The 14,886-nt window shown below is 39.2% G+C and overlaps 1 protein-coding gene across 1 annotated transcript; it reads right to left on the reverse strand.

Annotated features, from left to right (window-relative positions):
- Window positions 1-583: 583 nt before the first annotated feature.
- Window positions 584-13,788, reverse strand: LOC101543134 (spermatogenesis-associated protein 31D1). Its single transcript, XM_012933723.2, has 6 exons — window positions 13,734-13,788; window positions 13,327-13,337; window positions 6,545-6,590; window positions 5,119-5,179; window positions 4,734-4,858; window positions 584-4,116 (listed from the first exon to the last, which is right to left on the reverse strand). Exons 1-6 carry the CDS (start codon window positions 13,786-13,788, stop codon window positions 584-586), a joined length of 3,831 nt encoding a protein of 1,276 aa, XP_012789177.2.
- Between the last annotated feature and the right edge of the window lie 1,098 nt (window positions 13,789-14,886).

The following is a 14,886-nucleotide window of genomic DNA, read 5'->3' on the forward strand; positions in this document are numbered from 1 at the left end:
CATCCTTGACCCTTCATGCTCCACAAGTCTGGTTGGCCAAGAGTAATATCATGGGTCTGATAGTCTCCTGTGCATGAATTGGGAGTTCCCCATCCTAAAAAAAGACAGTGACTATGTTGTGTGGATTTCAAATGTTTGTAATACAACATTTTACTCTAGTTTTCATGATAATGGGGTTTTCAATTGGGGTTAGTTACCATTTAGAAGTCAAAAATGGAAATTGGAGGCTGGATAGTACACTGAATATGGCATTTGCCTCACACACAGTCAACCGAGGTTTAATCTGGGCACCCCATATGGTCCCCTGAGCCTGCCAGGAGTGATCCCTGAGCACAGAGTATAGCTTCAAAACCAGGGGGAAAAAGCAAACCAATTAGGGAATACCTCTTTTTTCCCCTATTCCAAGTTCTACAATAGCCCAAACTTATACCACCCACACAAAAAATACACAAAACACACACACTATTATAAAGAAACATTTATTGAAGGTGATCAATATCTTGCTTGTGCCAAAGAATTACTGTTCTCCTCAGAGGATGCATTATCCCAGAATCAAGGGATTTTTACAAAAACTGAAGGATTCCTACGGGGAAATGTCTCCTTGCTTGAAACGTTGTAAAAGTGCTTTCTGTTGGAATAGAAGCTTCAAATCATTGAACACAGAGTTTTCATCATTGTTGAGGGCAACAGGAGGAAGAGAGCAGGCTTCCTGTGTGCAGAAGGGCTTTTGCACATTCATAAGCCTTCTCAGGGGCAGTGAAGGGTCTTGATTCTGACATGGTTTTTGACCCTCAAAGGTCACAACTGTTGAGGGAAGCCTATACTTGTCTAGGACCTGTTGAACATACCTCAGACAACTCTGACCCACAGAGACAGCCTCACGGTTGCAAGGTTTGGTTGCTTCCCCAGCTCTCTGCTGTGGGTCAGAGAGAACTGCATTAATGGAGGGATGTTGCTTGCTGTCTACCTGTGCCTGCTCATGTAAGACTGAAGACTTAGAGGTGTGCACCTGTGCCAGTTTCTGCTCTAGCATATCCCCAATGGCTGTCATGAGCTCAATACCTTCTGGAGACTCACAGTTCATAGAAGTAGATGTGCTTTCAAGTGGGTCTTGGTGATGCACAAGGAGAGATGTGAACTTGAATTTTTGCAAGAGTTGTTCCTGCCCAAAATTTTGTCTCTTGTTATCAAGCCACTGAATGAATTGCCTCATCTTTTTTCTGAGGTAACTTTGAGGAAGCTGAAAGTTTCCCTGGCACTGTTTGTTCCGCGACAGAGATGGGGAAGTGTCTTTTAATATTTTGTCCTCCGCAAACTTGTGGCTCTTTTCAATTGTATATGTATCTACTTTTGAGTTCTCATGACCGTACTTTTCTGCTTGGAGGTCTATTCTTGTATCTGGTTGGTAATTGCCATCATGGAAATTCCATGGGTTTTGCTTAGGGACCCTCGGCTGTTGCTGCTTCTCAATTCTGATTCCACTGTCCTGTAACTGGACATGGGAAACCTGGGAAGATCCCATGTCACTACAGAAGATGTTACGGACATGAATCGAAGAGGACTGGGAAGAAGTTGAAGTGTCAGTCGTGTCATGACCTAGCTTTTCAGCCTCTCTCTGCTCCTTGTTCTTCAATTTTAGGTTATTAACAATCTGCCTTTTGTTTTCAAATAATTTAGCATTTTCATAAACCTCTGATTCTGGTGTGAATGTCTCAGTACTTATAGGAATTTGTACTTTATTTTCATTGAGATTTATAATTTGGCAGCTCTGTGACTCTGTGGATATCAAAGAGTCACTAGACCCTGACTGAGGATGCCACAGCTCCTCAGCTTTGAATATCTCCCTGGACACATTGGGCATCAAAATATGTTCTAAGTGGTTATTCACTGTATTTTGTTCCTGAATCACCTCTACATTGTCACAGAACCATACATTCTTATCCATTATCTCCTCATCAGTCCCATTGGGCATTATGGGTACCTCTACTTCACAGGTATGGTCCATTTCTCTCTCACTCACTTTGTCTATGCTGCTGTGTGTGACAGGCAGAATGGTCTGCCCAGCAATACTCATTCCCTGAAAATCTACTACAAACTCATTGTTGGTATCAGAGGGCGAAATTTCCGGGGTCTCCCATCTTTCATGGTCTTCAGATAATGGAGCAGGGATACTACAATCTAAACTGGAGATGGAATTTATTTTTCTGATTTGGTTTCCCTGAAAAGTTTGAGAGCAATTTTCAAGGGGCTTAGAAGCCTCTGCTTTGGAAACCAGTCCCGAAACAGGAGAAGATGAGGAGGGAACTTCAAACTGTGGAAGAGGCCATGTTTTAGCTTCTCTTGACATATATAATTTGATGGATTTCACAGCTTTCAGTGGTATGCCCCATCTCTGACTTGCCCGAAACCTTATAATGTGTGATTCTAGCATCTGCCGGGTATTAGAATCAAGAAAAGAAGGTTCTGAGGTGGTAATCTGGCAGTAGTCCCTATCTCCCTTTGTGTTTCCCTGTTTTGTATTTCCCGTATTGACCTGGGGAGACCCAGAGGACAATGTGCTGCCATCAGCCAGCCATGAACGACAAACACATATAGGGATCCTCCCCATGGTCATCTGCCAAAACTTCCTGCTCAGATGCAATCGAAGAATGGTTTTCACATGATTGCTGCCTATGTCCTTCCTGAAGACATTAAGTAATCCATTCCCTGAGTGACTTCTTGTGTGATACATACAATAGTTTTTTGTCTCAGAGCCAGTTCCCAGGGCCTCTTTTACGTAGCATCCTGAGATTCTTTGTGGACCCTCCTCTGGACTCTTCCCAAGGATGTGGCATAGATTTCTCCTTCCATCATTTTGCAGTTGAGGTTTTATTGGAATCCTCTTGTTAACACTTCCTAGGAGATCCCATTCCGTGTTTGTTAGATCCTTATGATTCTGACCTCGAAGCTCAGAGAACTGTGAGTAAGGATGTCTAGCATTGTACTGAGCTGTTTCTGCTGCTGTATACTTAGGATCCATCACTGCTTGAGACTCTGGGTTCCTATAAGTATGTAGGCACCAGGGAGAGATGAACCGCCCTGGATGATGGGGTGTGAGGTTGGACTGAGGGTCACTGGTGATATGAAAATGGCCATTAAGGAGAGAGATTGGTACATAGACCTTGGATGACTGGTTGACCAGTGGAATATTGGGAGTTTGTGGGTAAACTATTCCTTGAGGTTTCTTGAACCCAGGTAGTAAACCCCATAATCTTTCCTGTTGCCTCTGAAACACATTCCTTTCTAGGTTTTTATTTTCACTTGTGATACGAGAGTCTGGCTCATTTTGGCCTCTATGGAATGACACTCCACTGTTCCTAGTCTGAGGTAGAAAAGAAGATGGTAGGATTGGGAGTTCAGATTGAAGGTGGGTCTGGGGTTGGACATAAGGATGAGTGAAATGGAGGTGCTGGGCTTGATACTTGGGTGAAGCAAAGGAATTAGGATATACTTTGGACAGGGGAAGAGGATGGCAATAAGGAATTGTTGGTGTATATTCTTGATCTCTCTTTTGAACCATGGGAGTATTGCAGATTCCATTGAAATAGACAAAATTTGTATCTAGTGGGGAGTTTCTACTAGGAATCAAAACGGTAGCCACGAGGGATTCACTGTGCAGAGAGGGAAGACCCCAGAAGAGTTGGCTGTTCTTCTGCTGCATATTATCTTTAAATGATGTTATATATAGAAGCTGCTGACTTGTGCTCATCTGCTCAGTTTTGCTTTCTGAGTTGTAGTCAGTTCTAGAATCTCCAGTATCTTGTGCATCATGTGACTTCAGAGACTTATCTGATGATGCTTGTGTGCATTCTGTCCAAATTTGGTGGTAAATTAGTCTTGTATCCTTTTCTTTGTCTAAAATCTGGAAAGAGGCTCTCTTTTTTAAGTGTTTCTCCAAATGTTCCTGAATGTTAAGAGCAAGGAAAGAGAGTCTATCGGCCTCTGTGTGCTGGCTAGCAGTATGTCCTGAGAGATGGGTCTCTGACACATTAACAGAAATATATGCTTGCTCATCTTTGGAGTGTGATGAAGTGGATAAGGTCATATTCTTGATACCATCTTGCTTCTGGGTGCATTCTGAAATTGGCAAACTAGAATGGTCAGTGCCTCTCTTTACTAGGACATACATAGATAACCCACCAGAACTATATGAACATGAATTCTTTGGAGAAGTTTTCACTTAAATGGAAATACCTTTAGATGCTTCACAATAAAGTATAGCCTAATGTTGATATAGGTATTATTTATGGTATGTGATCACAAATATATGAATTGGGATGATTAAAAATTTTAAGTTAATTTGATAAAGGGCTAATATATTGATATTTGGTGGGGTTTAATAAGATATTGTTAATCAAAGACACAGTGGTCTCTGATCTGAGAACAGAATCCAATATCTTAGAACCATATAGAAGTAGAGGAATTTCAAGTTTGAAGTGTGGAATTATCCACTGTGAATTCAGAACATTAGGGAGAAAAGGGCTTGTGCAAAAGAAAGAAGCTTAGTAGAGAGAGTGAGAGAAAGTCTTTAAGGGGGCTTACTGGTTTAGGTGAACAAATAGTGGCCTTAAGGGAGACTTGAGAAGAGGAAAAGGAGATCCTTAATAGACAGCTGAGAGGGGAGGGAGACCAAGCAAGTGATGAGTGAGTCACAGGAGCTGTGGAAAATAAGGGGGAAACAGAGGAAAAGGCACCTTCCAAAACTAGGTATCTCGGTTGATTGATTTCAGCAACTTCAGATGCCCTCTTACATACATCGCAGGTGGGCTCTGGATACCGTTGACGAATGCAGATGGTGTCATGATGGTGACCCAGGGAACTGAGAACAACAGGAAGCAAAAGGTAAAGGTACTAAAAAATAAACAATGGGTATGTAAGTTCTATCAAAAGTTAGTATCACTCCATGCATACAGTTCTTTATATCTTCCTCACTTCTTGGTCTCTAAATATATAGTTTATCTCTTTTCCAGAGACTTTCACACTCTCTAAGATGTCAATCCCAGACTTTTCTGGGGTCATAAAAATACTTAGACAGTGCTAAAAGATAGAACATAGAAAAGAAGAGTAAAATTTAGTCACCTTTTCAGAAGAAAAAGCACCTTCTTTCCGTCTTCTACTTCTCTCTTGAAATCTCGCCAACCTGGGAAGTGAGGAGAGTGAGGAAGTTAGAAGCTTAGGAGACTTCTAGATGTTATAGATAATCCAATAAATTTCTTGGTACGGGCTGAGGGTAGGGGGTGGAATTAGTATACACAATCAAAAGAAATAATAGCCAAACTCGAACTTTTTTTAAATTTTATTGAATCACCGTGAGATAGTTACAAGCTTTCATGTTCAGGTTACAATCACACAATGATCAAACACCCATCCCTCCACCAGTGCACATTCCACACCACCAATATCCCTGGTCTACCCCCCCATTTTCCCACCGTCCCCTGCCTCCATGACAGACAAGATTCCCCATACTCTCTCTCTACATTTGGGCATTAAGGTTTGCAATGCAGGTACTGAGAGGTTATCATGTTTGGTCCATTATCCACTTTCAGCAAACATCTCCTATCCCGACCAATTCCTCCAACCATCATTTCCTTAGTGATCCCTTCTCTATTCCAGCTACCTTTTCCCATCTGCTCATGAGGCAGGCTTCTAGCTGGTCCTTGTGTCTACTGTCCTCGGGTGTCAGCCTCATGTTATGTAATTTTATACTCTACAAATGAGTGCAGTCCTTCTATGTCTGTCTCACTCTTTCTGACTCATTTCAACTTAGCTTGATACACTCCATGTCTATCCACTTATAAGCAAATTTCATGACTTCATCTCTCCTAACAGCTGCATAGTATTCCATTGTGTAGATGTACCACAGTTTCTTTAACCAGTCATCTGTTCTAGGGCACCCCGGTTGTTTACAGGTTTTGGTTATTGTGAACAGTGTTGCAATGAACATATAGGTGCATATGTCATTTCTATTGTGTTTTTTTGCATCCTTGGGATATTTTCCCAGAAGTTGGATTGAGGGGTCGTATGGAAGCTCAATTTCTAGTTTTTGAAAGACTGTCCATATTCTTTTCCAGAAAGGCTGGACCAGTCAGCATTCCCACCAACAGAGAAAGCAAACTCAGACTCATGAATCTTAATTTATAGATTACTTTCCCACATACTATCTCATTTACTGCAAAAACTACTCTGTGACCTCCAATTAGCATATAAGATCCATAACATAAAGTACTTTAACAAATGAGAAAAAAAGTTTTATTTGTCACCATGTCTTATGACCATGTAGGAGCAGCCCCATTGCTCACACCTTTCAGTGCTTCATACCCTAGGATGGGCAAAGCAGGGAGTCTAGAATTGTCTCAGCGAATGGTTGTCTTCCCTCTGAGGGTACTGTTTCCTGAGAGGTACTATATCTAGAAACTAATATTTTCAGTGTTTGTGGGCTTATGACTTCACAGAAAGGAGTGAAAAGATCATTTTTTGAGGTCAGTTGGAAAAAGCGTAATCTTACCTTTCAGTGTTTCCTCTTTGTTTCCCTTCTTGACTTTGCCCTGATCCTGAGAACAAAAAGAAATGAGCAAGGTATTGAGAGTCAACAATCTTCCTCTTCTCACTATTTTCTCACTCAGGTATTTATTACTGCAGAATAATAAAAGTCCTTGATTTACTATATTGTAGGTCTATTCTTTTTTTAAATTTGCAAATATAATTTTTTTCTTTTTTTATTAAATCACCATGTGATACACAGTTACAAGGTTGTTCATGATTGGGTTTCAGTCAATGATGTTTGAATACCCATCCCTTCACCAGTGCATGTTAAATTTTCTTACATAGACTACTAACTTAGAAGTACTGTGGAGAATGCATTCTCTACTATGCCTGCCCCCCCCCACATTTGTTTCTTCACTTAACCCAACAGAATTGTCTCCAAAAATGAACTATTCAATTCATCCTAAGATAGTATGGTAATGTCTGACGTGTCACAAACCTGTTTGTAGCATCCATGTTAGCAAACTGATATCATTGACATTATGTGTTGATGTAATGAGATTACTGGGTAAAAGAATGTGTTAAATGAATTTTTAAGAGAAAAACCTAAGACATACACATAGACAGAGTACAAGCAAGCTACAAAGGTGGATGGGATCAGTTATACCCAACGATCAATTATAGAAACAAAATCAATTTAATAATAATCCTGACTTACAGGTATTCTTCCAGGGGCCATAAACATCTTTTTGTTTGAGGGAGGACATATTCAGTTATGCTTAGGGAATACTCCTGATTTTGTGCTCAGGGCTCATTCCTGGGGGCCTTATGTGGTGTCAGGGATTGAACCCAGGTTGACGGCACAGAAGGCAAACTTTTCAGCTGCAGTACTACATCTCCAGTAAGGGACTTACACATCTTATTTACTATGCTTTCACTTTATTTCACATCACTAAAAACATTTTGTCTCTAAAATAACTGCGGAGTTTGTAAGAAACAAAAATTTAATGAAGCTGAATCTAGTATCTGATTTCACATATGAATGAAATCTAAAACATGGATAATATCTTGAACAGCTTTGTCCACCAGATTTAGGATGCTTGAGTCTCTCCTGTTATTTCCTTCCAAGTGGTTATTCTGTTTAACTTCAAAGATAAATACAAGATCAGAGTGGAATGATAGCACAGCGGATAGGACGTTTGCCTTGCATGCAGCCAACCTGGGTTCAATTTCCAGCATCCCATATGGTCCCCCGAGCACCGCCAGGAGAAATTCCTGAGTGCAGAGCCAGGAGTAACCCCTGAGCATCGCTGGGTGTGACCAAAAAGAAAAAAAAAAGAAAAAAGATAAATACAAGGTCAAAGAAATTTCTGAAGTAATAAATGCTTAATATGTTTGTAAAATCTTTAATTGGATATATTTATGTACTGCTAAGTATTTGTATTAGCACAACCTTAGAATGCAATTGTCAATTGAATTATAAAATCCCTTCTAATGCATTAGAATAATCATGTTTCAGATAAGTAATGGTAAGCTTATACAAGTTAATTCAAAGAATAAGCAGAACAAATGGATAATCTTTCATTTCTGCAAAATAATGCAATCTATAAAATGTTACAATCTATTAACATCTATCTCAATGTGAAAAATATTTTTCTAAAAATGTAACTGAGGGGGCTGGAGCGATAACACAGCGGGTAGGGCGTTTGCCTTGCGCGCGGCCGACCCAGGTTCGATTCCCAGCATCCCATATGGTCCCCTGAGCACCGCCAGGGGTAATTCCTGAGTGCAGAGCCAGGATTAACCCCTGTGCATTGCCAGGTGTGACCCAAAAAGCCAACAAAATAATGTAACTGAATTGGCTAGATTAATAAAAACACTTTATGACTACTAGCACTTCTCACCTTTGAATAATTAAGTTATAATGTAATACTATAATTTATTTGAAAATTTTTTTTAACTTTTTATTAAATCACCATGTGGAAAGTTACAAAGTTCTCAGGTTTATGTCTCAGTTATACAATATTCAAACACCCATCCCTTCATCAGTGCCCATATTCCACCACCAAAAACCCCAGTATACCCCCCGCCCCCGTCCCCTACCCCCTACTGTATAACTATGAATTTCACTTCATTTTCTCTTTATCTTGATTACATTCCATAATTCAACACAAAACTCACTATAGTTGTTGGAGTTTCCACCCAAAAGAGATAGACCTACTACCAAGGAAGAATTTGATAATTAATTTTCCATTGCTGGAAATGATGAGATATGTAGCCCCACTGCTACCAGTACATAACTCTTTTTTTTCCTTTTTCCCTTTTTTTTTCTCCCCCTCATCCCCCTTCCCGCGCCTCATAGTATGGTGTACACCACGCTGCGTCGGCCAGCGTGGGGCTTTTGCTTAGTTCACAGTCCAGAGAGGTGGCTGCTACATTAATAACCTTCAATATTTCAACAAAAACTTACTGTTATTATTTGGAGTTTCCCCCCCAAGTCAGACCTGTTCAAAAGGAAGCGTTTCACATTGCTGACAATTATAGATGTTAAGTCACGCGGATGTTGCTGCATCTGCGCGGTTTTGGATTTCTGTATAAAGTCCAGGAAAACTTCTGCCAGAAATCACATAGCCCAGCTCACAGTCCCAGTGTATTGCTGTAAGAAGTCTGGAATCAAAGTCTTTAGGCGCAGAGGGTTCGCTTCACGCTCAGCGGCTCCGAATTTATCTGGGCCGAGGGCGTGCCAGTTACGCCCCCTTCCCTTGAGTCCCTGGGAGCCCCAAATGTAAAAATTGAATATCTCTGGGTTTGGAGTCTTAGAAGATGGCGCCTGCTATGTGGGTGTCACCAAGCCGCCATTTTCCATGCAGGAAGACAGGGTGGGGAGGAAAAAATCCACCCCCGGACAGCACAGAGTTGTAGCCCAGTTCGCAGTCCCAGTGCATTGCTATTAGATGCTGCGCTGGATGCCTGAATGTGTTAGATCTCTGGAATCAAAGTCTTTAGGCGCATAGGGTCCTGCAAATATAACTTTTTTCAATGTTTCCTTCTCTGAAAACTCAAGCACTGTATCTGTGAATCCCATACTTGATATTGTCAGCCAATATCTCCTCAGACAGATCCTAGTATCAGTGGTCCTCTGTTACACGTGTTCCTTCAGACAGAATTCTGCATCATTTCATAATATACTCAGGCTCCATCCTCCATTCAGAGTTTTTCTCAAAGACTCAGAGAGATATCACAAATGACTGAGCACATACTTTGCATGCAGGAGGCCCAGTTACAACACCTGTCACCATGGTCTCCCAGGCACCACCAGGAGAAACCACCACAGTACAGAATAAGGAATTTATTCCTACACACTGCCATTGTAGCTGAAAAACAAAAACAAGGTGAAAGAAAGAAACAGGAACTTGCTTAGCACACCACATATGGATGTGATCCAAAGGCCCCACGCCCAATTCACCCAAATAAGGGAAGAGAAACACTGCAATCTTAATCAGTCCAACATGAAGGAAGACTTGACTAAGTGATAAAGAGTGTAAAAATGTGACTCAATATCAGTTTGAAGAACTCTGTTCCCCTCTAAATATCTGAAAGTGTTCCAGTAACATAAACCAGACTGTGGAATCGTTGCATTTGGCATATTATTTGGGAACCTGTTACTACTACACCTAGATGCTCTATGACTGTTAGATGGCCAACTTAGTCTTCATGGTGCTCCAGCCACCCCCCCAGTCTGTTCCTCTGGAAAGTGACATTTAAGCCTCTCCTTAGTTTCCAATTTCAGGTGTCATTCTCAACAAAAGTGACTCATTTGCAATTATGTGAAAGAAGCTGGAAAATAAAAAATCATTATCCTTAAATACAAATCTTGACCCTTCTCTTATATTTTATTTTATTTTTTTCTCTTATATTTTAATAGTATAGTCATTGTTTAAGTCTTTAGAGGACACCAAAGGTAAAGCAAACTTAAACCGATACTCCTCTTGGGACCACCAGAGAACTGAGGTCACAAGACAAACCACTAACCAAAGTCGGCAGACAAGTTAAATGCAGAGATTCAATCAAAATTATATTTCCCTGAGGAAAAAGTCACTGCACTAAGAACCCAATGAGGATGCTTTAAACAGACACTTTGATAAATTATTGAAGTGTGTGGGGGCAGTGACAGGAGGGTCGGAAATGCCTGTGGGCATAATCTGAAGGGGGAGGAGGGATACATATATTCAGTCTGTCTCTAGGAAGTCAATCACACTGTTTCAGTGAAAAAACCTATGAAAACATTCTTACAATTTGGGTGAGGAGTAGAATAGCAAAAAGTCTTCCCGCTGAAACAGTAAAGAGCTCCAGACATTTCTTTATAATAGGCGACTCATTTGGTGAACATACTGTTAGTACCTTTCCTCACATTTGGATAATGGAGTTAGCCAACTGAAGTCAGCCCCTACTCCCCTACTTCCTATAATAGGAAATTATAAGCCCCTACTTATAATTTCTAAATAAGCTGAAAAATAGCTATAAGCTTCACAATCCAGTAACACAGACCCACTGAAAGACTATATTTAATCAAAATTCCTATGCTAACATTATAAAAATCCATTAGTGGGTTCCCAGAATGATAACAGAGGACAACTAACCAGGAAGCATTGTCTTTACTTAAGATTTAAGGAAACCTACAGATACTATGGACATACACTAGGAAACGAAAGAAGATAAGTCGTTGATAGTTGCAATAAATACCAACTATCAGATTAACATAATACTTTATACTAATGGTCATTTACTTTAATTCCTATTACCCACTAGGTCATGCAAACTATAATAAAAAGCAAGAAAATGCATTCTAAATATCTGAGTATGCATTGAACCCATGTTCAGATAAAATGGCATGAATTTTCAGAATTACTATATGTAATTATCATACATAATTTAGTTGTTACCAGAAACTATGGTAATTTGTTAAGCATTCTAACAGAAAATCTAGACAACAGGAAATAACAGATGGGGAATATAAGTAGAAAAGTTGAAACTCAAAGAATAATCAAAAGAATATTTTAAATGAATAAAAATACTCTAAAAGAAGTAAAATGTTGTCATTGTGCATAAGCCAAAGAAGGAAAAAATGCATTATAATATGAATCAATGCAACTTTTCTAACTAAAATAGAAAAGATTAATTTTAGGGGCCCAAGCAATGATATAATAGGTAGGACATTTTTTTTGCACGCAGTTGGTCAGGATTTGATCCCATATGGTCTACTGAACCCCGCTATGAGTCATCCCTGAGTGAAGAGTCAGAAGTAATCACTGAACACTATTGGATATGACCCCAAATCAAACCACAAAAATAAAATTAAGGGAAAAGGTCTTTTTATTTCTTTTTATCTTGACTCACCTAAAAATAAAGATGATAATGTTGAGAACTGTAGCACATATATAACCAAATCAACCACAAAACTATTATAAGGGATAGAAGAGAAGACTTGGACCAGTTATGTTATAAGGTACCAATCCAATATTTGAAGTGACAAAATTAAAGTGACCTTATATATTAATCGTACATTATAAATTTTAGGGAATCTGGCAATTTTTAAAATAGAGAAAACAGAATCGTAAAATGCTGTCTAAAGTATGAAAGAAGAGCTGGGGAAATAGTTCAGTGGATAGAATGCTGGCCTTGCACACAGTCAACCCAAGTTCAATCCCTGGCATCTTATATGGTCTACTAAGCACTTGTAGGAGTAATTCCTCAGCACAGAGCCAGGAATTACCCCTGAGAACTGACAGGTATGACTCAAAACAAAAATACATTTTTAAAAGTAAGTAAAACCTTAAAAAAATGAAAATTTATAAAATATAGTGGGAAAAATAGATATAATTATTTGGCAACAAATGCAGAGACTTTAAATATAATTTTTTTTTGCTTTTTGGGTCACACCCAGTGATGCTCGGGGGTTATTCCTGGCTTTGCACTCAGGAATTACTCCTGGAGGTGCTCGGGGGACCATATGGGATGCCGGGGATCGAACCCTGGTCGGCCGCGTGCAAGGCAAATGCCCTACCCGCTATGCTATCGCTTCGGCCCCGAGACTTTAAATATAATTTATGTTCAGCTTTTAATGGCTAAATATAAATAAACCAAGTTTGCCAGCTATAAGAGACATACTGTGAGAATTGGATTTTTAGAAATGCTCAAAGCATACATTGTCTAACACATCTACATTTGGGGTGGTGGGTATTCAGGTGCTACTTCTAGCCATACTCAGAAGACCAGGCAACTCTAGGTATCTGGCCAGGGTCGGCCACTTTGAAGGCAAGTGTGTTAACCACTGTATGAGATCCCTGGACTCTACAATGCTCACATAAAATATAAATGCAGAGAAACTATATTTAAATGCGTGGGGAAATGTAATTTAACACAAATCACAGAAAATAGAAGTAACTATAAACATACTTCAAACAGGTAAACTTAATAGAGATAAAGAGGAATATTGAATAACAGCAAAGTTGTCAATTGTCCCAGACATAATCAATTTTGACATAAATGTGTCTAACAAGAATGTCCAAATGTATGAAGCCAAGGAGAACTACAAGGAGAAACAGAGAAGCTACTGTATTATTAGTGACTTTTACATTCTTTGTCAGAAATGAACAAATTTTTTAGGCATAAATTCTGTAAGTGCATGCATCATTATCAATTTGACAATTTCAGAATACTTCTCCCAACAATAGAATACACATTTTTTTATGTGCTCATGAAGTATTCACCTGTGTAGACCATGTTCTGGGTCATAGAACATACCTTAGCAAATACTAGTAATAGAAGTCATACAAAGTATGTTTACAAATAATGATCGATAAAAACAAGAGACTGATTACAAAAAAAAAAATAAAACTTCTTCAAAAACTTAATCCAAAAAAGAAGCTCCAAGGGAAAAGCTAACTTAAATTTGTTAGAAATGAAGCCAAATGGACCTATACTTATAAAAGACAATGAAATCACTGATTAAAGGGAAACTGATATCCTAGAATGCATATATTTGAAAAAAATAGTTTAATATCTCAAGAGGCTTTGGTTTACTTACCTGAAACATGTGTGTCTGTTTCCAAAAGCCTGGGAAACATATTTTCTTATTTTGGTAACCCCAAAATAGGAGGATAATCCCCACTCCACACAGAAGGACAAGGATGGAAATAACTATCAAATACAACTGGAGGTCAGCCATGAAGCAATAAGGCTTGTTAAATGTGGACTGTGCTCCATATCATCAGGTGTGGGCACTGAGAACGCACATTCTAGAGGAGAGTTCCAGGGCCACATCACAGAGCTTTGAGCACGGACAACAAAGGTTCTTCACTTTGGGGGGATTGGAGAAGCTGGGGGAGGGGATACAATAAGACAGATAATATCCTGATGAATATATCTAGATATATATAGAATACATATCTATAATACATAGATAAATAAAATTAGGTATATTTATAGAATTTGTAGAATCTATACATTATAGAATATATATTTATAATACATAGATGAATAAAATTAGGTATCATGTGTTATAAACATGTTGATGCTTTGTGGTTTCTCAATTTTATACCAGATATTTCTCAAAATCTTTTTTCTTTTTGGTGGGTAAGGATATATAATCTATCAGTATTTTGTAATTGTTATCAAGTTTCACTGTGCAAAAATAGATGACATTTTTTTCTTCACTACCCAAAGGATACATTCAGCACTGGACAGGCCTGCTAGTATCTTCCAATTCTATCCATTCACCAAACCATATATTTGCCTCAGTAAAGTTTTTCGTTTAGCCCACCTGTTACCTGTATATTAACTGAGATCTCTTGGTGGTTATCCGTTGAAGTCTGAATCATCTTTGAAATCTATTATTTCCAACTATTTTTACTCTCTTTTCACACCTCGTAATGTCAAACTTGATTTAAACCAGAAATGTATACAAGAGCAGCCATGGTCCCCAACATATCCATTTGAATAAACAAACAAAAACAAAAAATTATTTCCTTCTCCCTATACTCTAGGGCCAAGTTTGTGGAGTGGAAGAGGGAGAAGTGACAGTTGAGAAGCAAACGGGTGGGGTTGGGGGTGGCAGGGACAGGCCAGAGGATTAAGGAACAAGGTGGTCTGAAGGAATGATAGCTCCAGCTATCAAAACCACAGTCAACAACACTGAAATCAAAAACCCAAACCTTTCACAACTGAACTTAGAAAGGTGCCAGTTTGGGGGACTGGCATGGAATGGGAGGGAACCTGGTAACATTGGTGAGGGGAAGTTGACACTGGTGGTGGGGGGGCAATGCTGCAATATTTAATGTCAAAAAGTAACAATAAACAGCGTTT

Source organism: Sorex araneus, chromosome 1 (genome assembly GCF_027595985.1).
Source record: "Sorex araneus isolate mSorAra2 chromosome 1, mSorAra2.pri, whole genome shotgun sequence".
In the NCBI taxonomy this organism is placed as follows: Eukaryota; Metazoa; Chordata; class Mammalia; order Eulipotyphla; family Soricidae; genus Sorex; species Sorex araneus.